This window comes from Parus major, chromosome 5 (assembly GCF_001522545.3).
Source record: "Parus major isolate Abel chromosome 5, Parus_major1.1, whole genome shotgun sequence".
NCBI lineage: Eukaryota > Metazoa > Chordata > Aves > Passeriformes > Paridae > Parus > Parus major.
The window spans coordinates 1603228-1625659 of NC_031774.1; the positions used below are offsets into that span (position 1 = coordinate 1603228).

A 22432-nucleotide genomic window follows, 5' to 3' on the forward strand; every position below is an offset into this window, starting at 1 on the left:
GGCTTTGAGCACTGCTCCTAAAAATTTCTTGGAGATGCTGAAAGGAATCCATAAGGGCCTGTAGCACCTAGTGCACTTCAGGACCAATCCCAAGGAAATATGGAGCTGTAACAGTGTTAGAGGTGCTCTGGAGGCTTTCCATAGCTTTTAAATGCATCACACATTTCTTGGAGGAGCTCACTTTTAATTCTCTCTGTTACACCTTTTCTAATTTATTAGCATATCATTTGAATATAAGTTTATTTTAGATAAAAGTAGTTTGAAATAGTAATTTTTTCTCCTTTACTTTTAATTTGCAGTGTTCTGGACCTTCAATGGAACCAACCATTCAAAATTCTGATATTGTCTTTTCGGAGAACCTCAGCCGCCACTTTTATTGCATTCGAAAGTACGCTCATCTGTTGAGACCAGATCTGACATTCTCTTTGCCTGAGCTTGTCAATAACCACATTCTGGCCTTTATTTTTTGTGTATTTTTCTGCTTCTAACTTGTAATTTTTCATTTCAAAGGATGTTAAAGTTATCAGCACAAACAGCCCAATGAACAACTTGTCAAAATTCAGTTTGGATTTAGTCTGTTGTCACTTTCACAGCTTTGTCCAAAAAATAGAAAAAATCCTTTCTTTTCTTCCTCTAAATGCTTCTGTTGAGTGAATGTAACTTCTCTAAGCTGCTTGGTCTTGAAAACCAGCCATGGGTATTACTGGTCTCAGGTTGTAGTCTTAAATGTTTCATAAATGATCTAAATAACAAAAATTCACTCTGCTTTTAAAACTCTGTAAAATTATACCTGAGTAAAACTGAAGAACCCAAAATTGTACAAAAGAATTTTCAGCACAATGGACTATCTTTAATATGTGTGAATATTTTTGGAGTAGACACATGGATGCTCATGTACTCAGCCAAATAGTTAGTAATTAGAGTTCTTCTGTTTGTTTTTGTTTCTGTTTTTTCCTCTCAGAGGAGATATTGTAATTGTGAAAAGCCCAAATGACCCCAAATCAAATATCTGTAAAAGAGTAATTGGCTTGGAAGGGGATAAAGTCTGCACAAGCAACCCTTCAGATTTCCTTAAGAGTCACAGCTATGTAAGTATTAGAGTTTCTTACTATGTAAATTAATGATTACTTAAGTAGGCCTGCTGGTCTGTAAAGGATTTGCAATCTTTGAGGATCAATAAATCATAAATTATGATATTAATAAATTATTATTCTTGAAGATTACAGTAAAATGTTGTACTTTTAGACTGTGTATGCCAAGCTGTCTTTCTCTGCCTTTTTTGTCTGTAGGAACTGTAGCGAGATAATATTTTTGCTCTGCCCTTTGCCTAGTCCTTCCCTGCAAGAGTACTCTGAAATTCTCTGTATAAAGTGCAGTGCAGATGACAGATGCAGGTGCTTGGTGTTCAGGTAAAACTGTTCCTGTATTTTAAAGACTAAGAAGTGAATATTTGACACTGCATTAGCTTTGCAGATTTTTCTTTCACAATTATACTGAAGTGTATCTCTATTTCAAGGTAGCAATATTTTAATGTTCCTCAGTATGGTTGGGAAAGTAGAAATTTTCCCAGCTTGGCCAAAAACTCAGGTGATGCAATGAAAAGGGAAGAATAATCTCAATGTTTATTTGTCCTTATAGAGATAGACTTCAAAGGAGTTTGGGAAAATTAGTGACAAAATGTTTTTAGCAACTTCTTTGTAGGCTATCATTAGAAAATTCCTCAGGAATCACAAGCACAGAAAAATGTAGGGTTTTCCTTGTCCCAGAAGCATGTTTGACTGTTACCTCTATTCAGCACCTTTGTGGAGCCATCAGATATTCCCAGGTGTTTTGAGTCTTTAAACAAAGCTGTGATTTTGCTTTCTCATATCCACTTCATCCTCAAAATAAGAAAAATGAACATGTGGCCAAAGTCCTGTGCTGTGAAGGTGGAGAATTTTATGGGACACTCCCTACAGACATCTACAGTTTGTGACAGATAAATCCTGTAAGAGTTTAGCTTCCATAAAGGCAGCCACCTTCTCCAGGGAGCCCCCAAGGTACCATTGCTTCATTTGGATTAAGCAGTTGGAGTTTGTCTTTTCTAAAAGCAAAAATTTTTGTCAACATTTTGTTTAGCAGCAGAAAGTAAGGATATGGGTCATACCCTGCTCTGAGGCTTTAAATTTGTTCCTTGCACTCCAGTGTTGAGGCAAGACAGTTTGGTCACTCTAATCTGCACTTCTGGTCTAATCTGGTGCCACTGGAGCTGCTGTTCTTTGACTCCAGTCACTTGTAGGCACAAAGAAGGAGCTCAATTCTCTGTTACATTTTGAAGGGGAGGACAGAACATTTAGTTCTTCCACAAATCAAATTGTGTTAACCATTTAACCAAGGAAAAACCTACAAAAAACCCCAAAGAATACAAACCCACCTTTCTTACCAAGTTGAAGGAACCCTCTAGCTCTGGTGGAGTTTGTAATTGTGATGGAATACACATTTCCCAGAGGAGACCAACCTGAGAGGGAAGCCTGAATTCTGTGTACACTGACAGAAGACACAAACTGCATTTCTCTGAGCATCTTGTTCCTCACTTAGCCTTGAAAAGGAAATTTGGGAAAGATTTCTACTTGAAACAGGATGTCAGCTTTTCTGGAAACACTGAAGTGACCAAGTGAATATTCAGCAGAACAATTTCTACCCCAGTGCAGGATTTCTTGTCTCCAGTTTTAATCCAAAATATGAGGAGAAAGAGCAGATGGGGAATGCAGAGTCCATTTCCTGTTTTCATAAAGGCTAATGTGTGGAAATACAGCAAAGTGACAAGCTTTTGTAATTCTTACATCATAAATTGTATCTAGGAGGAGAAAATATCTAAATGGAAATACTCTTGTGCCTGATACCTGTTTTCCTTCTACCTTTAGTGCTTGCTAAAGAGGTAGGTCTTTCCATCTGTTCAGGAGGCACTTCCTTTACAGAAGAGTAAATTCTCAATGTGGATATCTGTACTTTATGCTTGTAACTGAGGCTGGATTATTCACTAAGTAAATTGCTGGGGAGGGGAAACGTGATACGTTTGTGTTTAGGCAATTGCCTAATCAAATTCCTTATTTTAGTGAATCACTGTGCCATGCACTTTCAACTCAAACACAGAATTCCTCACAGCACATAATGGCAGCAGATGTACAGAGAACTGGCTGTTTTGTTGATACTTGCCTGAGGTGGGTTTTTGAAAAAGAAAAGATTGTCCAAAGTGAGGAAAGGCCTGGGCTGTGATTCCAAATGGCCAGGAGTGCTGCTGGGGGGGTGTCTGTCTGTCAGGAGAAGGTACCATTCCTCAAGTGAGCAAAGCCTGGAAAGTGTCATGAGTTTTGCACTTTGTATTTGGCTGCTAACTGCCTTTTTTCAAACAGGAAATCTGAGTGGTGTGTGAATGCAGTGACTCCAAAGTGTGGAAGGTCAGAGCAGTCTTTGTTTTTATTATAGCAAACTGCTCAGCTTTCCTTGAGGGCTTGTCTCCTGTTTTGGGGAGTTCCTGTCATGTTTGCAGACTTACAAAGTAAATAGGAGTATCAGATGGCAGCAATATTGCCAAATTAGGCAGCTCAGACCCCTGCTTCAGTCTGTGCTGGTGGTTGCCAACTAGTGGATGGGTTTGCTGAGTTAGCCAGTTCCTGGAGATGCAGAGTAATGGCAATACCATGTGCTTCCTGCAGCTGAGGCTGAAATTACCTGGGAGCACCTGCTTTAGGTTTGCCCTAAAAGGAGAATCCTTAGTCACATTAGCAGGCATTGTTTTTAGTCTGGATGGACTGTGTCAGCAGCAGTGTTGGCAGATTTTACAGGGTTTCAGTTGGGGATTTTTGTGCTTAGAAGAATTGTCACGCACAATTCTTGAGCTGAAGCCTATGAGAATGCTGAAATTCAGATCCTACTTGAGGTGCTGGTTCATTCATGAATATACTTCTCAGCATGCCTTTATGTGTAGGTAGGAGAATGCAAAACTGTTTACAATTTGCTCTCAGTAAAATTACACAGATGAGATACATTATTGCTGCAAACAACCAAGGAGATACCTGTAGATTAAAAAAAAGAATAAAAAATCCAAACACAACAAACCAACCTTCCAAGCTATAATGAAAAGAAACAAAAAAAAAATAAAAATCATACATAAGCTGAATAAGTTGTTTTGAAAAGAGGTATTTCAGTTGAGTAGAAATGTACTATAGCAGTGGCAGTTAAAATAATCTTGCTGCTGTATTTAACTGAAGGAATACATCATAAGAGAAAATTATTTTTGTCAGAGTGCACTAAGTATAAAGCTGTATCAAAAAACTGCCTTTGATGGAGTTGTTGGATTACAGGCTGGTGGAACTAATACCACATATAAAACTGAGGGGTATAAATTAGGCATGTGGTGAAATTACAATATAAGTACATAAGATTTGAGTTTATCTGTAGAACAATAATTAGGGATATCTTCCTATTTACATGAAAGTATAATGAAATTCCTTTCTTGAATAAGCTGCTATAGTATTACAAGGTTAGGAAAAGGTAGTTTTCCTTTTTGTTGCTATCTGGTATGGAATGTGAGCATTAGGCTGGCAGTTTTGAGGGGCTCTTTTTTTGGTTTTGTGCTAAATGTACATTTGTAAATACAAACAAGTGTATTTGCTGTAATAAACATTTAAGAATGCATAATGTTATTTTTTCTGTATCAGAGGCAATGTGGTATGAACCCAGAAGTTAAAAAGGTAAACAACTAATGTCATATTCAGAACTAATTTCACTTATTAATAGATATCCTATTTTATTCATTTAACAATGTGGATATAAATAATGAGGATTAATAAGGAAATTAATTACAATAAACCCCTGAAATGGTCCTTAAAACAAAAAAGCTGAAAGGTTATTTTTCATATTTATGCTTTTATTTCCTGTTTAAAAAAGTCTTACTACAGGTTTATAATTCAGATTTAGTATCCTATTACTATATTTGAATTTGTTTTAATGCCATTTACTTTAGCTTTAATTTCTTTATGTACCATATGTTCTTGTGCTGCTGGTCCTATTTACAATGTGAAAAGTGAGGGGTAAACCATGAGAATCAAACAGCTCCTATGTCATAAACCACCAATATGCTGAGCCTTCGTGGCACTTAAACAAAAGTAGTCCCTAATAATGTCACTTCATAGAGGCAGAGTCTGTAAATAAGGAACATAAATAAATGATAAAAAGCTGAGATACAAATCCATATCTCAGCAACACGGTGCTGGTGATCAATCACAGCTCCCACTAATGCTGCCAGCCCTGAGTGTGTTTGCCTTGTGCTAAAGCGATCCTCGCTGCGGAGATGGCATCTCCTCATCCTGTGGCAGCTCCAGAGCTAACAGGATTCCCAGGATAATGCACCTCACCGTGTTTGCACAGTGCTATTAACTCTTAAACTGTTCTTGGCAAATGCAGTAAGAATGTGATGTGGGCACCAAGGGTAACATAATGTCAAGGCAAACAACAGAGTATTGTAATCATTGCCCAGTTCCAGGGGTCTTGGATACACCACTGAAAAGTGGTTTGATATTTCAGAGCACTCAGTGCTGTTGGATAGACTCCTTAAAATATCCTAAACAGTAATTAAAATTAAACCTAATTAAAACACCACTTCTTTTGCCTTTGCTCTAAGTATCTTAATGTTTGCACTCATGATTTAGTACTTCACTGAGTAAGTTTCAGTAGCTGCTGATATGGAAAATGAGTAAGGTATTTTCTTGCTCCTCTTAGCTCTAAGTGTACTAGAGGCTTGAGAGAAAGTCATGCCATGATTCTAACCAGCAGCTGTGCTGAATGTCTGCTGGGAGAGGAGAGCTAATTTGGCGTATTTGTTGGTTTGCAGATGTCTCTATATCCCAGTATACAGAGTTCATGACTCATGCTTACCTTGAATTTTCCGAGAAGTCATTTAAAATGAAAATTCTGATTCATCAAAACTTAATTGTTCAGGGGAAAAGAAACACAAAGGATTTTATCAGTCTTAATTCCCAATATTTCCAGGATTTCTTCTGCTCAAGTGGTTTGGTCTTTGTACCTTTGCAGTTTTGGTTTGGTGATACTTCAAGAACATAGAAGTAGCTACATTTTTCTGATTCTGTTATTCCTCTGCTCAAAGTTGAGTAATAATTTTTAGGAAGCTGCTCAGGATGGTGAAACCAACTACTTTGGACTCTACTGAAGCTTTTGAGCACAGGCTTTAGTCTGCAGTAGCTGTGCAGGAGAGATTCAGGTCGCTCCTGATGGAGCTGGCAGACAAGATTCCTTAACCCTGATGATATTATTTATCAGCCACTGCTCTCCCAGGCTGAACTGCAGATCAGTGAGCACAGGACACACCAGTGATGGTGATGGGTTCTGTCTTAAAACCACTCATTTCCAGTTGGGGTCTGCAGCCACAGGGATTTTTGTTCTCAGACTTGCACTTCTGGGTGACCCTGTTACATCATCTGCTATCTGGAGAAGAAAATCAAACCCATCTTAATTATTGCTCTCAGAAAGGTCTCTGCAAACTGTTAAGTAATCTTGGATGGATTTGTAATCAATATTTTCTTCTAAAACACTCGTTTTCTGTAAATCTAAGGCTAATAAGGGTCTGGACTGATGAATCACAGACATATTCTGAATTTTTGTTCAGGAGTTTCTAAATGTAGCTAGGAGATTTGGGTCTGAAAGTTTTTGCTTGAGAACATGAACCAGTCAGTTTTAATTTTAACTGATAATAGCTTTAGAAAAGTAAAGATGACTAATAATTTAAATTTAGGATTACAGCTAGAAGTTTTACAAATCAGATATATAGCTTTTCCAGCTGATTGAGATCTGTGTATTTAACAATATGGTCTAGATTTCAGCATGAAATATTTACAACAGTAAAGAATGCACACAAGTGTTTGAATTATTTAACACAGTTGGAAACTTTTGGAACAGGTAAAAAGTGATAATGAGAGAAATAAGATATTTTTCTTATTTGACTGGCACAGACATCTCTGATGTGAAAACCTCTCCTATTAAGCCGTGAGTGTAGAGACCAAACTTTTTAAGTTCCAAGTAGTCAAGCTCAGAACAGCAGTAGTTACTCCTACATTACACAAGGTTTAGAAGGAGCAGCAATGGTTAAATCCCAAACATTGAAATAACCAATGAGTGTTCTGGCAAGTTACTGTAACAGCTTATCCACATTTTGTTACAGAACAACACCCAACTGCTGTGCTTGCATGGTAGAGAAAAATGTCTTAGAAATTCCAATCTAAGTTAACATTCCTTATCTCCCCTGTGCTGTGTGAGTTATCACTGAAGTAATTTTAATTTAATTTGATTTAAAGTATGTGATTTTAATATTAGTTAATATTTCATTTCAAAACTTAGACAAGTCTTTGTAGCTTACCTGTTTATAAATCTTCTATTAAAATTACAAATGTCTTAGTACAGAGAATGAATTCATAATATAAATATATAATCACAATGAATTGGATTTCTGTATAAAAACACATTAGTGTTTCACTGTCATGCTCTCTAATAACAACCTGGACCAACATCATAATGTCTTCTTTTTAATATGTGCATTTAAACAAACTGGGTCAAGTACATTATATCTTATTCATAAGCAGCTTAAAGTGTTCAGCAAGTAGAAGGAAAATGCTAAACTCTTTGGAAGTACCTATAAATTTAAGGTAAATTCATTCTGTTATATTAAGAAATATTAAATTTCAGGTAATTCTGCCTTTGAAGGATGTACAGATGATATTGATTTAAATTCTGCTATACTGTTTAAGTTCCAGTGTGGTTGCTACCATTTCATGGCTTTTTCAGCAGAAAAAAAGTAAATATAAATGCTTACCCTTAAAATATTGAGCTAATTAATGTGGTTGTGTTTTATACAGATGGCAGCCTTAATATGAACAACATTTATGATAAACCTACAGAAACAATGCCTGGAGCAACTGGATCATTAAAAAAAGTATTTGTTAAGCATTATTCAGTCTTGGTTCTGAATTAATAAATAAAGGATTAAGGAGCAGTTATGTGAGACTTTAAGTATAGAGTGATAAAACAAACTCCTGCATTTCTGTGGTGTATATTTTATCTTAACTAGATGCAATTTACTTAAATAAGGCAATTTAATCAGTATTTAGTAAATTTGTCATTTGATATTGTAGAATCTTTCATCATATTTCACTTTAATCAAGAAAGGTAACACCTGTGGTTTATTCACAAAAGCTTCTTTTGTTAAATGAACACCCGCAGGCCATGAAGCAATTACATTTGTTGCTTGTACCAAAGTAGGAGGCACTTAAATAGACCTTAGTAGGGATAGATGAGAACTTGCAGACTTTATTCTTTTGTCCAGCACTGAGATTAGTTCTTATCATAGCTCAAGAAGGAAGCCTCTGAACTGAAAAGAGAAGATGGGAATGATTTATAGTTCTTAAGTTTGAAACTTTGATATTGCTGGAGGTGATGTGAATACCTGTGACCTTACAAAAGTTCAGACATCTACTCCCAGCTGATTGTATGTGCTGATGTTTTTTGAGATTGCAGGACATTCATATTTATAAGTCCCCTAAAATCACTAGCAAAAGCTCCCTCAAGACAAAAAACCCAAAGCACAGAAGCCTGTTTTCATTTAGTTGGGTTTGGGGGTATTCTTGAGGCAGATGATTTAGTCTGTTAGCTTTATTTGCAATACATCAGTTTCCTAATATGTCAGTTAATGCAGCACAGGGTTGTTCTTATCTCTTGGGTTTGAAGATATTTGAGTAATCAAAGAAAAAAGTTTGGCATCATGTAAAGAGATCAAAAGAATATAATTATTTGATGATTCCCTCCCCCCCTCTTTAAGTAAATTAATGTTTTATGCTGGTGAGTGTGCATCAAATACCAGCCCTGTACTTCAGTTTTGCCACTTTAACTGCACCACTGAATAAATTCCAACAGCACTGCAAATTTTGCTGGTTTGTCATAGTAAAAGATGCTTATTTGGGGAGAAAGAGAATGAACTACTGCTTCAAGCTCAGTTGTTCCCAAGGGTATTGTTGTTCTTCTGGTCTAGAGCCTGGGGAGGGAGCAGAGTCTTGTCTGATGGGTGTCTTTCATTCTCACACATTTCAGCTGCTCTGCAGATAACCGGTTCTGCCTGAGAACTGCCGTCCCTTGGAAGTAAATCCTCGGATAATCTGCACAGAACAGAGGCAAGGGCTTGCTGAGGCAGAGGGAGTGGCCTGCAGACAGTCAGAGGCAGCGTTTCACAGCAACCTGCACTGCTGAGGAATTGCTGCTTCTGCAGGAGTCTCCCCCTTGTTCTGGGAAAATCCAGCTGCTGGGCCTGTGAGACTTTCCTGTCTTTAGTTCTGGCCCATGCAGGGGAGATCAGAAATGCTGCCCAGCCCAGGGCAATGCTTTTATCCCTCATCAGTGTGGATTTGTAGTCACTGTCCCTCTGTGGACACTGTGACTTTAGTGCTTCTTGCATACCTTTAACTTTCCCTCAGAGGTCCATTGCCTGTAGGTACCAAAAATGCTGTGAGTTGTCACACAAGTGGCTTTCCCCTTTGCCTTGGCTTTTTTGGCAGCAGCAGCACATTGCTGTACAATTAATACATTCTTACTAAAAATACAAGCTTCCAACAGTTAATTTTTTTTTTCTTTGGTGAATATTATTCCCAGCTAGTGTGCTTGCAGAATGTTTCAGATTGGATCCTGTCTCTGCAAAGGCTGACACTCAAATATTTTCTGTGAGTAATCCCACTGAGATCAGTGATGTGCTGTAGACATGGCTTGGTGCATGGAGCCTTGAAGGATTCTGGCACTGGTCTTTATTTCAAAGAGGTTTATACTATTGTTAATTTGTTTTTTAAATTCATGATTATGGCCTGTCACTGATATTTGGTTTTACATTTTCCTGTAATTCTTGTGATTTTTATTGCTTGTCTTAATTCTAGGTTGTAGTGAAGTGCCTAGATGATGGACAGACACCCTACAAAGATATTACAGTGCATTATCCCCAGCTGAATCACACATTGTGACAGTACTCTTAATGCCAAATTCAGAGGTGTAGGGCCCAGTCATACCTATGAAGGAGAAAAATAACCTGAAATGCTAAATTTCAGGATATAGGAAGACACTTTACTGCAAACGTTCTACCTGGAATGCAAACTGTGAACATCTTGTCTAGACAAATAACTATTCCTAGTACTGGAAGCAGTTTTATGCCACTGCAGGCAAAAGTGATTTATTTTATTTTTTTGTGATTTTGGAGCTTGGTAGAAATATGGGAAGTGTTCTAGAAAGTTTTTGGATATGGTTGAGTTATGGGTGGTTCTTTATTTTACACAGTAAAAGATGAGCATCACATTCTGCCTGTGAATTGGGAGAAGGGAGAAGGCACAGGAAGCAGAGCAGCACAAGGGGAGCTGGCAGGGAAACAGGAGCACAATGCAAGTGATGCTTTTGCAATAACAAAATGTTAGTGTGGGCTTGCTTTCTATATTTAAGGAAAAAAAGCCTTCCTTTCAAAGCACAGGGAGTGCTTTGGGTGGGACCACTGAACTAAGCAAACATGAATACCCAACTACCCTGCTGGACATCCTGAACAGGCTGTGTTCCACGGAATCTTTGAGGAAAACAGCAGTTTGAGCACATGCTCAAACACAGACCTGTCAAAAACACAAGATGCATATTCTACACAAGTTGTTTGACTCTGGATAGAAGCTTTTTAAAATGTATAAATTGACTTCTGGTTGTTTTTTTTTTTGCTTGCAAAGCTGCTTGGGTAGGAGGAGGGCCAAAGTCATCTAGCTGGAAGCAGCTGGCCTTCCCAGAGGAAGCCCTTCCAGGCTTGTGCCAGGAATCTGATCAGCCTACCAAAAAACAAAGGTGACACAAGCTGAGTTGGGAATTCCTGCCTGGAAGGACTGGGAGAACAAGCAGGAGAGGAGCTTGGCTGAAGTAATGCATCAGTTAAAAACAAAGGAGGTGGCATTCCTTTATACCAGAGCCTGTGGAAGATGGTACCAGTGTGTTTCAAAAGGGCTTTAGACATTGCTGTGTGTGGATTCTAAAATGCTGAGGGCAGGGTTTGTGCCCTCTGACACATCTAGAGCAGCTTTCCTGGGTGCCCCAGAAATACAGGGGCTGGCTGGGAGGGAGGGGCAGCCTCTTTCTGCAGCGAGGGTTTCATTCTGCCACTGCCAAAGGTGACCTGTGGTGCCTCAATCCACAGCTGACACATTTGCCATGGCTCAGCAAGAGCCTCAGATTAAAGACCAGGCTCCCAGGGAGTGTTACCTGACCAGGGACCTGCAAGTACCAATTGCAGTTTCCTCTAGTGGGGGACCTGGATTTGTTCTTTCTGGTTTGCAACCAGCCTTTACTCTAGAGTGGTATTTCACTTTGCTTAATCTGTCACCCATGAACTCTCTCTTATGTAGACTATTGTGTTTAGAGCCTGCATGGCTCAATTCTAAACTTTCATGCTACTTGTACTTTGAGTTTCATTTGCAATAGTTTATTTATTTAGTTAGTTTCCATATATTTTTCCTCTTGGGGTCATAGTAAAGTTTCAAGTACATGCTTGGTTTTGGAAAAAATTATGTCAGTTTAAAGTCCATATTAAATATTCTCTAGATTGAGAATATGTTGTTTCATTTAAATTTCCAGGTTTAAAATTTTAAAATTTTTAAAATTCCTGGTTTAAAATTTTAGAAACAAAACCCAATTAAAAATGTAATTATTAAGTATTTTCTTTGGTAACTTGAAAGAGGTTATTTGTATCTGAAACTTTTTTAAGAAAACATTACAAAATAGTATTGTATGTTCCAAGCAGATATCTTTAAGACTTGTAGCAGCAACTTTTTCACATATGAAAGCTTCATACTCTCACTTAGGTAACTATTACAGCTATGTTGCTATTTCTCATTTTGTCATTGAGTCAGCCAGTGAATGCCATGAATCTGTGGTATGTAATATAGTTAATGCATAATATATATGGGCAATGAAAGGTCTTTGTCATATAGTATAAGGTCACCATCATTAATTTTCAAATTATAAAAAGGGATTTGCTGTTTTGTGATCATCATTATTGCAATATAATGTGTTGTGGATTCTGCCTGCACATAGAATGAACTGTGATCTTAATTAGAACTTTGACAAGCCCACTCCGATAAAATGATGAGATTATTCGTAATTGATGTCACAATCAATTACCAGTTAGTTCATCATGAATCTACTAACAGGTCTAGCCTTGGTGCTGGCCCCAGGATGTTGATGAGTGTGTGGCTGCCCTGTTCATGCTGTTACTGCGACAGGAGGGCAGATTTTCAGTCAACATCCTAATGACCTCTTTTGAAGTCTATTAAATTAATGACCCTGTCACATTGGTCTAACCTCTTACATCTTCATTTTGGATTTTTTGTTGCAAACCATTGGTTTTTGAGCACATGATAGAACAGATACTTTGGAGCACTCCCTCTCATCCCTCTAAATCTGGCAGTGGCTCTTACTGGACTCAATAAAATTTAGTTCATTACACAGTCATGAAATACAGAGCACAGAAATCAGGAAAAACACTGTAAGGCAAACTCTGCTTAAATCATTCTGTTCTGGTTTCTTTTTACATTTCAATCTTGCTTAATCTTAGGTGCCTAAAGGACATGTTTGGTTAGAAGGTGATAATCTCAGGAATTCTACAGATTCCAGGTACTACGGACCTGTTCCTTACGGGCTGATAAGAGGACGAATTTGTCTTAAGGTATGTGAATTTATCCTATCTAAAAGTGAATACATTTTTAATGTGTGGATGTTATATATTGAAACTTGCCTCCCCAGCTGTCTGGCCAGGGGAAAGCAATTCCTGTAAAGGAAAGCATGAACACTCCACCCCTGCTGTAAAAGGAGAAATCGACACTGACGCCGTTTTTGGAGGGAGGACTTTGGAGCAGCACTGAGCAGTCACTGCTATGAAAATGGAACCAATTATTTTGCAAGCAAATCCAAACATGCTAAAAACACAAATGTTCACACATACACCCTACTGCACAGATGTACACCCATCCTTACTTTGTTTCTTGCCTCTCTGCAAAATGGTTTTTCACTGTTTTAGCTCTGTGGTCCAAAAACCAAATGGAGGAAAAGATTCTCTTTCCAGGACTTGCACAAGTACTTTGGACACGCAACCTGGCCTTGCTGCTTCTTAAACTCAAAAAATGTTTTGCAGGAATATTGTACTGTATAAACCATCATGGTTCCTTCTCCTGCTTCAACAATTCTACAACTTTATTTCACACTACATTATTTTTTTCATATTATCTGCATTACTAATTTACTGTTTTACTAAAAAGAAGAAATATATCACAATTTCCTCTCCATTAAAAGTTTAATCTAAGAAACAGGGGAATGTGTATTACACACTTATGCACCTGCTTTTAGAAAGCTGGATTTAAAGTTGTGCATTCAGAACAATACAAAAGGTTTTCTCCATATACTTCAACACATCCACAAACCCGTAATTTAGCACACCTGTATTACACAGGGAAGATTAGATCTTTCCAATTTAACAAAGCCTTGTAGCCTTAATTTATGTATTGTAATGCATATTGTAATTTATTGTATTTATGAACACAATTTGGGACTTTTCAAAAAAAAACAAAAAAAGAAACCCATGCAGCTATTGAGCACAATCAGTAATTGCTTTCTAAACCACAGCCCCCTCAGCCCTACTGGCAAATTTTGGGTGTTCTCAGTTCCCCCTGGCTCTCATTTGCTCTGAGTTCTTCCCTGATGTTTACTTGGGGCTCTGCCCCTTCTCCTGCTGTCTGCTTCACCCTGGACACCAGAGGGGAAAATGCTGATTCCCAGCAGGGCTGTTGTTATGGCCCAAGTTTTAGCTTGGATTATTGACTGCTAAGAGACAAAGGATGCTAATCTGCTGCCACTCCTCTAAGGAGAATCTGGCAGTAATAATGCAAAAGCGTTTCTCCAACCTGATACTCAGGTATAGAAAAGCTGCTGTTTACTACTTTAAGGGGACTGTTAGCAAATTTTGGATATATCAGGAACCTGTGTGTATGGACAGCTAGAATTAGTCACAGTATCTCTCCACAGTAATAGATTTTCTGTCCAGCTTGTGCCCTGACAAGGAAGGTGTTTGAAAGACCTTAATGAAGTGACTGACAAGACTGAAATCTAAGTAAACTCTGTAAAATCAGTGAAACTCACATATAATTCATATTAAAGCACTACCTTAGGACTCCAAAGCATTGTTAAAAAAGATATTATGCAATCACTTGATACTTAATTAAAATAATTTAACCAGATTTTACAGCAGTTGTTAATGACAGTGGCATAGAGAAGTAATTATTCAAGTTTACATGAGATTTAATATGGTGCCTAACCAAAGCAAAAATGAATTTGTTCTTCAGGTGAGTGTTTCTAGTTGGGTTATGACAAGTCACAAGAGCATACAGTGATGTTGCTGCTGCCCACTGCAGCAGATCCAGACTGCAGTGGGGTGGCTGACCACGGGCCAGGAAACCTCTGTGTGCTCTTAACACAGCCCCCTGCAGCTTTGGCTTCTCTTTCCTCCAACAGTTTTTACTGCCTTCAGAATGGAAGCTTTTGTGACTTTACCTTACAGTGGATTTTGGAGAAGCAGATGTAACAGTGCCTTTCAGTGCTAAGTTACTTTTTTAAGAATGGATACAAAAAAAACCCCAAATGTAATTTGGAAGTCAGGGATTTCAACAGAAGAGAGTGAGCTTAGCCAACCTAGCTAGCTGAATTTGTTTTGCCAAGAATAGGTTGGCTGTTCTTGGCTGAATTTGTTTAGGCAACCTATTCTTGGCAAAACATGAATGTTTATCTCAAGTTTAGAACGAAGGTTCTCAGTCAGTGTTGGTGCACCAGTGTTTAACCCTTACAGAAATACCAACACTGCTCCTTTTCCTCCCTGCCACCATATGCCCTCCAAACACAAGGTGATTCCATAGAGGGCTGCTGAAATCAAAGCAGCTGCAAATTCAGTAAAAGCACTGGGAATCCCACTCATGCTTCACCCTGTCCTGGGTAGGATATCCTGTGCATTCCCTGGATTTAGGCTCCATGTCAGAGCTAGACCTGTGGTATATCTTCAAAAGAGCTAGTTAGCCCCATTTGTGCCCCATCCATCAGATCAAATCTATCTATGTAGGCCAAAGCAAAGAGGGCAAAGAGCTGCTAATTGGAAGAGCCAGTCTGAATGAGCAAGTCACAGTCAACTTCTGTCAGAACTTTAAAGGACTCGGGAATTACAACAGAGTGGCATGTCTTTGTTTCACAGAGGAGGGGTTTCCATCTCTTTCCAACTCCAGTATTGTTTCTCAGTTCTCCCTGCATGCAGATTAGATAAAACATCGTTTTAATTCTAATTCTACCACTAAGATCACTGTGACAAATTTCAAGCCACACTATCAAAGCAACATTTAAAGCTAATTTGCTTACTTTCATTGAAACAGTCAAGTTGCAATAGGTGTGATTTGAGTTGCCTGAAATGAGATTTGTGCTGGACTGAACAGACAAAAAAACTTCCTTCTCCAGGCCTTTACTGAGATCAGCTTGGATTTGTAATATGGGATATTTTTCTTTCCTTTTACTTCTGTTTGCCTTGAAGGCCAAACAAAGACTTGACACCCAGCCTGGAGCCAGCACAGGCCCTCTGGACAGCCTCGAATTCTGCAGCTTTGCTGCTAACCAAGATCACAAATACCCTTCTGTGTTGGACTGTATCTGTATTTTTGTGTGGAACTTAAAATAGCTCACCAGCTGATCAGCACAGAGACATCACCTCTGTGGTTCTGTGTATCAGCAGCTGTTCCTCGTGCTCCTCCCCAACTGCACAAGGATTTTCTAAGCTCTTGCACAAGAGCCTTTTTCTGGTGCACAGAACTTGAGGTCCTGAGCACGACTCATCCTTCTGCCTTCCCGAGGGCCCTGGCAGCTGGGGCACAGAGCTGTGCACAGCCCCAGCCAGGAGGGAGCTGCTGCTGCTGCCTCCTGCCATGCCTGTCCTCAGCTGCCTCAGCCTCTTCTGACATGGCCTTCCGTGCTGGGGACAAATCCTAGGGGTAGAAATAACCCAACCTTTGCTTCGTCTTTTAAATGAGACAATTACTCTTTCACTCCACACAGAAAGCAGCAAAGGCTCCTTCTGTGCTGTGGCTGCTCCATGAACTCACAGTTGCTGTTAGGTTGCTGTTCTTATGCCTTAGGACCAAATTCTATGGATAAAATAAGTGAGACAAACAAAATACTGACAGATGCTTTGGAAACAAGGTTGTGCTCCACCTTTCCCTGTCTAGGCCACTTCATCTTGGGCAGGGGCTGTGAAATTTTTATGGGATTAGAGGGCATTGATTCCTCAGCATCATCTTTCCCTTCTTCCTGCTGAGGCCCTTGTGCCATCTTTGAAAGAACATCTTGCCAAGAGACAGACATTCAAAGGAGACAAAAGACAATGAGTAAATCCATGTGCTTGCTTTCCTATTACTTTTTTTTTGCATCCCAGACCATCCTACATGGAGTTAATGACTGTGCAGAGCAAAGTACTCCTGGGAGCATTCAGTACATGAACAGCCATATAGTTAATTTCTGGAGAGAAGACTTGTTTATTGGTTAGCATCATTGTCTGACACCTGTACTTGGTGATGAATTATGCTCTTCTGTAAATTACTGTCCGCTTCTCCAAAGAGGAGCCCCTCAGTCCAGAGCCTGGATGGTGCCAGGCACTCCACCCCTTCATTCCTCTGTGTATAAATTTACCTGTAGCCAAAAGATCTTTTTTTCCCAAGGGTTGCTATTTGCAGTTCAAAGGCCCATCTTGAAAATACAAATGTACACCTCACCACGGGGAGGTCCATGTGTGTGGTACTTTTTTCCTCCTAGATGGACCAAAAAACACATACCTTGTCTTTAAAGTCATGAAGAGCTCTACAAGCTAGAAAACACTGAATTGGAAAGGCACTCTTTAGCATCATATTTATTTCCAAGGATGAAAAAAGCAATGGAATTTGTGAGGCTCTCTCTCCATAGCAAATCATGCCCTGTATAAATTATCAAGTTCACACTATGGAACAGTTCCCTGTAATACACAGTATTTATTACTCCCAGTAACAGAAACACACCAGTGAGCAAAGTTCTTTACCAAGGAGAGAAAAAAATTTTGCTGTTTGTGAAACAATTACAAGTGAAAATACTGAATTTTGAATTGTGATTAAAATCTCTTCAACTGTGCTTTATTTTACAGATATGGCCTCTGAATGACTTTGGATTTCTACGTGCAAGCCCCAATGGCCACAGATTTCTTGATGATTAAAAGACTTAAGTTACTATTGACAGTTTTCATAGTATTTTCTACTAAAATGAATGGAGCTATTTTTGTTTAGAATAAACACAAGTATTACTTGACAAAGATGTCTCTTTCTGAGATTACACCTAACTTCAGAGTGGGAATGATACACTTGTGTCACCAACAAAAACCATATGCCTCTTGCTCTGCTTCCTCTGGTGAGCCACAGGGACTGCTTGGATTTATGGAAGTTCTGGGGTTTTGTTCCAAGCCAAGGTCAGCACTGAGGGAGGATGGAAAAGGCACAGTGCATTTATTGTGCTGTCACACAGCCAGAGCCAGCCCCTGCATCAGCAGGTGGTGCTGGGGCTGGCACTGGGCACAGCACCAGTGGGGTTCCAGATCTGCTGGTCACTCCCAGGAGTGCTGCCCAGTGGGGTCAGAGCACAGCTTCCTCCTTAGCTTTCCTCCCAGGAATGATGACTCCATTTGTTCTGACGATGGAGAGCCTCCTGTTCCAGGCTGCCCAGGTGATGTCACTGTCACAGGGCAGGGCACAGCCAGCAGCCCTCAGCACTGGGACACCCAGCTGCCAGCCTCTGCCTCCTCCTTCTAGGCTCCAGTCCTTGAGAGGGTTACATGAACTTAAATATTTAGCTTATAAATAGAAAATGTTCCTGTTTCCCACTTGCTCCTCATTATCTTCAAAGCATTCTCACATCTGTCCCTCCTGATTGAATTTTGTCATCTGAGCTGTTAAAAGGATTTCACCTAAGAGGAAGGGCCCACGGTAGAGCTGCTTCAGACTGAAACTGAAAGAAGCTACTCTGTTGTTTGCTGGGGAAGAAACATTTAGATCAGGAGACACATTCCAGTTGTACAGAACTCTGCTCTGGGATGGAGGTGTTTAATAATGAGCTCTTCAGCTGCAGAAGGAAAATCCAAGCCTCACGTCTGCAGAGCTGTGTAAGCAAAAGGGCACTTGTCATTTTTAAGCCTGAATGAACTTATTCTTGTAGTGCCCCCTCTTTTCTTTAACATACATTTCTTTAGCAGATGCTGTCCCTTGTTTGCCCAGTCTTTTGAAAAGTTTGTAACACTCAATGTGCTTCATTGAAACAATCATTGCAGGATCTCAATAACAAGTGAACATGTGTCGCAACAAACCAAAGACACATCTTTGGTTTCACTCTTGAAGATACTGTAATTCCCACCACATCGACAGGAGAGAGTGTAGAGTTGTTCATCTGCCAAAAAACAAAACAAAAATGCCTTTACTGCTAGAGAAGAAGCAAAAATTTATTTGGAATTTTCATCACAAAGCTGCTCTTAACAAATAACCTCCCACTGCTAGATTGTAAATATCAGTATCTGTGCTACCATTTACACCTCAAAAAATAATCTCAAAATGTTTCAGTGACTGAGGTATTCTTACACTAAACAACCACAGCCAGTGGAGTGTCTTAAAAAAAACCAAACAACAGTAATAACAAGGTGCATATCTGTGAAATGGATGATACTAAAGGAAAAAGCTAAGTGGTGTTAGTCATATGTGTGACAGATCAAGGATGCTTCCAAAACAGGCTGCTAAACCAAGAACCAAAACAAAAGAGAGGAAAGTAGAGTTTTCCCCCCAGAACTTAAAAAAAAAAAAAAAAGTAAAAAAATCAGCCATTTATTCCAAAAGCAATTAAACAAGAAAAGGCAGAGCAATATACAGGAGGGAATAACAGTGGCAGATGAAAAAAGAAACACAGGCATTCTACCATCATGGGAAGAGCAAGAAGATGCACAAGAAATAGGGGAAAAATCTATGAGTTCTCAACTATACGAGAAAAGAGCTGGGTGAAAAGTGGTACTGCAAGTGAGAGTGTGGAGAAGTGATGCAGATGGAATGGAAATAAATGTAACAGAAGGGTAAATTCTAATCCAAGTAACCTCAGAGAGCAAAACAGTTTTGTCCCAGGAAATACAGCACTTCAAGTAAGACAACAATGGTGCAAGATGCAGAAAAAAATGAACAGGGACAATGAAAAGCATTAGGAACCAGCAGCAAGGCACTCATACCTTCATTCCAGGACATCTCCTCAAGATAAATCTGTGCATGAAGTGGCCCTTCTTTTGTCAGGTTATCTTCTATAAAACAAACATGACAGATGTTCAGTCTTTTCTGATAAATTATAGTTTTATATACCTAGCAGTCAATCTGGTCCCTACTTACACCACTGCATCAGTTCAAAATGAAGTTCTCTAGAATTTTAGTTTCCATTTATCTGCATAAGCTGGAAATGTCCTCTAGTAGCCAGGAGAAATAAATAGTGACAATGTATTACTGAATTAAGACCCTGAAACCCATCTTTGGAAAGATAGGGGCAAACTTCTGTTTTGATGTAGAAGCCTTTCAAAACCTGGTTGTAACTCCAACTCCATGAGCTGAAATATGGCAAAGGTTTGCTAACCTGTACTTTCCACGGATTTGTGGGACAACTGAGGTCCAAAGGGACCTCTCAAGATCACCTATCAAAGCTTCCTGCAGGAGAAGGTTGGAGCAAGCTGATCAGGATGGGCCATGTCTGGGCAGATTTTAAATATCTCCACAAAAGGAGACTTCTCAGTATCTCTCAGGCAACCTGTTCCTCCTTAGAAAGGAGAAGCCAAATAAAAACCTTCCAATATGCACCAAGGGAATGTTGTATGTGAGAACACCACTGAGATTCCTGCAAAGAAAGAAATGCAAAACACTCATAGGGGAAGACCAGTCCAAGTACTCTTTTATGGTAGAGTCTCTGAGCACAGAGAGAAAATCAAGTTCTGGCCTGAGAGATCTGCTGCCAGTCGATCCCCCAGACTCTTCCAATGTTGAGTACAGCAAGAAATGGAAAGTGCACAACACAACTGACAGCATCAAATGCAAAGTGTGCACTACAAATTGGTACTTTTGCCATTTATCAGCAACTCATATTTGATGCACACAGTTCATACCAACTTCTTCAGCTTAACAACGTGAGAGCTTGTCATCAAAGTTACAAGTGAAGCCATAAAAAGTAATATCTAAGAAGTGAAAAAAAGACATAAACCCCTTAGAACTTAATGACACAAAACCTCCCAGCTGCTGCCTGACCCCTGAAAGCTCCAACTCTCCAAATGCTGTATTTTGAAGAACAAGAAATGCCCAAAAGCTGAACTACAGGACATACAGAGATGCCTTGGGTTTGGCAAGACTCAGGAGCTCAGTGTCTATGTACAGTTTAAGGGAGGTTGCTCTTGAGGTGTTCCTCCTGTTAGAGTGGTGAATTTTTAAGCCTGTTTATACTTTAGTAGCTTTTGAGAGCATAGAGGGTGTTCTACAGCTTTCTTTGAAAAGCTGGCAGTGAAATAATGTCTTATTCCAGAAGTTTTGAGCACTTGCTGGAAAAGTCAGAGGCCCAGATTATGCTGTTTTAATTCCCAAGAGACTGCCTATATTCTGATCCCTATATTCTGACTGGTTCCCAGCTTCTTATGTGCAGCTTGTAGCTTCCATGTAACTTCTTTGCTCTGGTCTGATGAGCAGAACTGAGGGACTTTGCAGCCCTCTCTCCAGTAGCAGCCCAGAAAAACTGCCCCTCTCCAACCTTCATCTGATCAGGTCATGGAAAATTCCCTCCTTTATCACCACATCCCAAGCACCAAGTATGAAACCCCAGTCTTTCTTCTGCAACTTGCTGTTCTATTTTCAACTGAAATGTACATTATATATGCCTGGGAATGAGCCTCATCTAAATTAGTTCTAATGAAAGCAATTAAGTGGGACACACAGGAAATAATGACAGGATCAGTACAGCCTCTTTGATGTTACTTTTGCTGAACACCTATTTGGTAATGAAAAGGTCAGAACCAAAAGAAAATTAACCTGCTCAGACCCAGTGCTTTACTACTCTCAAAAGAAAAGGAAAAAATAAGCAGGAGCATAATGATGAAAGGGGAAAACACAGCAGTTATATGGAGTAACAGCATTTTCCTTGCACCTGATCAGAACATCAGTTAAGTGATTCACATTAGTGAGGTGTCAAAGTACAATAAAGGATCAGATGGCCTCAGCTCATCCCAAATAACACCAATGTTACTGGGAATTTGCTTGGTACAAGCTACAAACCATGAGGACTGGAATGGTGAATGCCCTGAAGACACCCACAAAAGCAGCAAGAGGCCTTTCCTCCAGCAGGCCTTGCTTGAAGGAGAATCCTTCTTTTCTCTGAGGAAAAAAACATTAAAAAAACAGAGCTCAAAATCAAGTTACTTATCTGGCTCACCACTGTGATCAAATAAGACAGTACAGTGAGAACAGTATGAAAATGGCAAATGCTCCCTACTTCACATGTTCATTTTTAATACTGGGAAGAAACACAATTTTAACAAAGGGAAAGGATCTCAGGTTATAGAATGAAAAGATTTGCATCTACAGGTAACAAAAAAGTTGAGTTAGAAAACTTCCAGAGTTTCCTATTTGGAATTAATGAAGCAGGATTTGTCTCAGAACAATTTTTATAGGATTGGTGGTGGGTCATGCCTCGCTGCTAGAAAGTACAAAAAGGGAAGATGGGCCATGAGCCAGCTGAAGAGAACTGGTACGATGCAAATTCATGAGGTTACCATATTTTAACTGTGATTCATAGAGCCACAGCATCATTTATGTTGGAAAACACCTTTAGGATCATGGAGTCCAACCACTAAAGCCTAATGAAGAAGCAGCTGAGGAAAAGTCTACTCTTCTATTCCAAACATGGTATAATACGAAGCCCAGGGAACAGAATTTCTACAAAGCTTTTCTAATTCATCCCTGCAATTGTAATTTTGAAAATAATAATAAAAAAACCAAACCCAACCAACAGGCAAAATGAATCCTTCTCACAATTCCCAGGCTGAAAAGAGATTGTTATTCCCCATCTGATGCTCAGATCCTGAGGGATCAGGCACAGCATCACCAGGTAAGGGTGGGATTGTCCTGCTCTGCTCTGAGCTGGGGTGGCCTCACCTCAAGTCCTGAGGCAGTTTTGAGCTCCTCAATATAAAAAAGACATGAGGCCATCAGAGAACATCCAAAGGAGGCCA

At 39.4% G+C, this 22432-nt stretch overlaps 2 protein-coding genes across 6 annotated transcripts in view; one reads left to right on the forward strand and one right to left on the reverse strand.

Moving 5' to 3' along the window:
- The window catches only part of IMMP1L (inner mitochondrial membrane peptidase subunit 1), a 30931-nt gene extending 13467 nt beyond the window's left edge, over nucleotides 1–17464 (forward strand). For all 3 annotated transcript variants that reach the window (XM_015630790.1, XM_019006994.2, XM_015630791.1), the window contains 4 exons: nucleotides 300–388; nucleotides 962–1088; nucleotides 12662–12772; nucleotides 17300–17464. In XM_015630790.1, coding sequence (XP_015486276.1) covers nucleotides 300–388; nucleotides 962–1088; nucleotides 12662–12772; nucleotides 17300–17368 — 396 coding nt within the window. In that variant the 3' untranslated portion in view covers nucleotides 17369–17464. The remainder of the gene's footprint in view (nucleotides 1–299; nucleotides 389–961; nucleotides 1089–12661; nucleotides 12773–17299) is intronic.
- DNAJC24 (DnaJ heat shock protein family (Hsp40) member C24) overlaps nucleotides 17017–22432 on the reverse strand; it is a 34031-nt gene continuing 28615 nt past the window's right edge. For all 3 annotated transcript variants that reach the window (XM_015630797.3, XM_015630795.3, XM_015630796.3), the window contains exons 4-5: nucleotides 19409–19477; nucleotides 17017–18588 (exon numbers count right to left, since the gene is read on the reverse strand). In XM_015630797.3, the coding sequence (XP_015486283.1) occupies nucleotides 18464–18588; nucleotides 19409–19477 (194 nt within the window). In that variant the 3' untranslated portion in view covers nucleotides 17017–18463. The remainder of the gene's footprint in view (nucleotides 18589–19408; nucleotides 19478–22432) is intronic.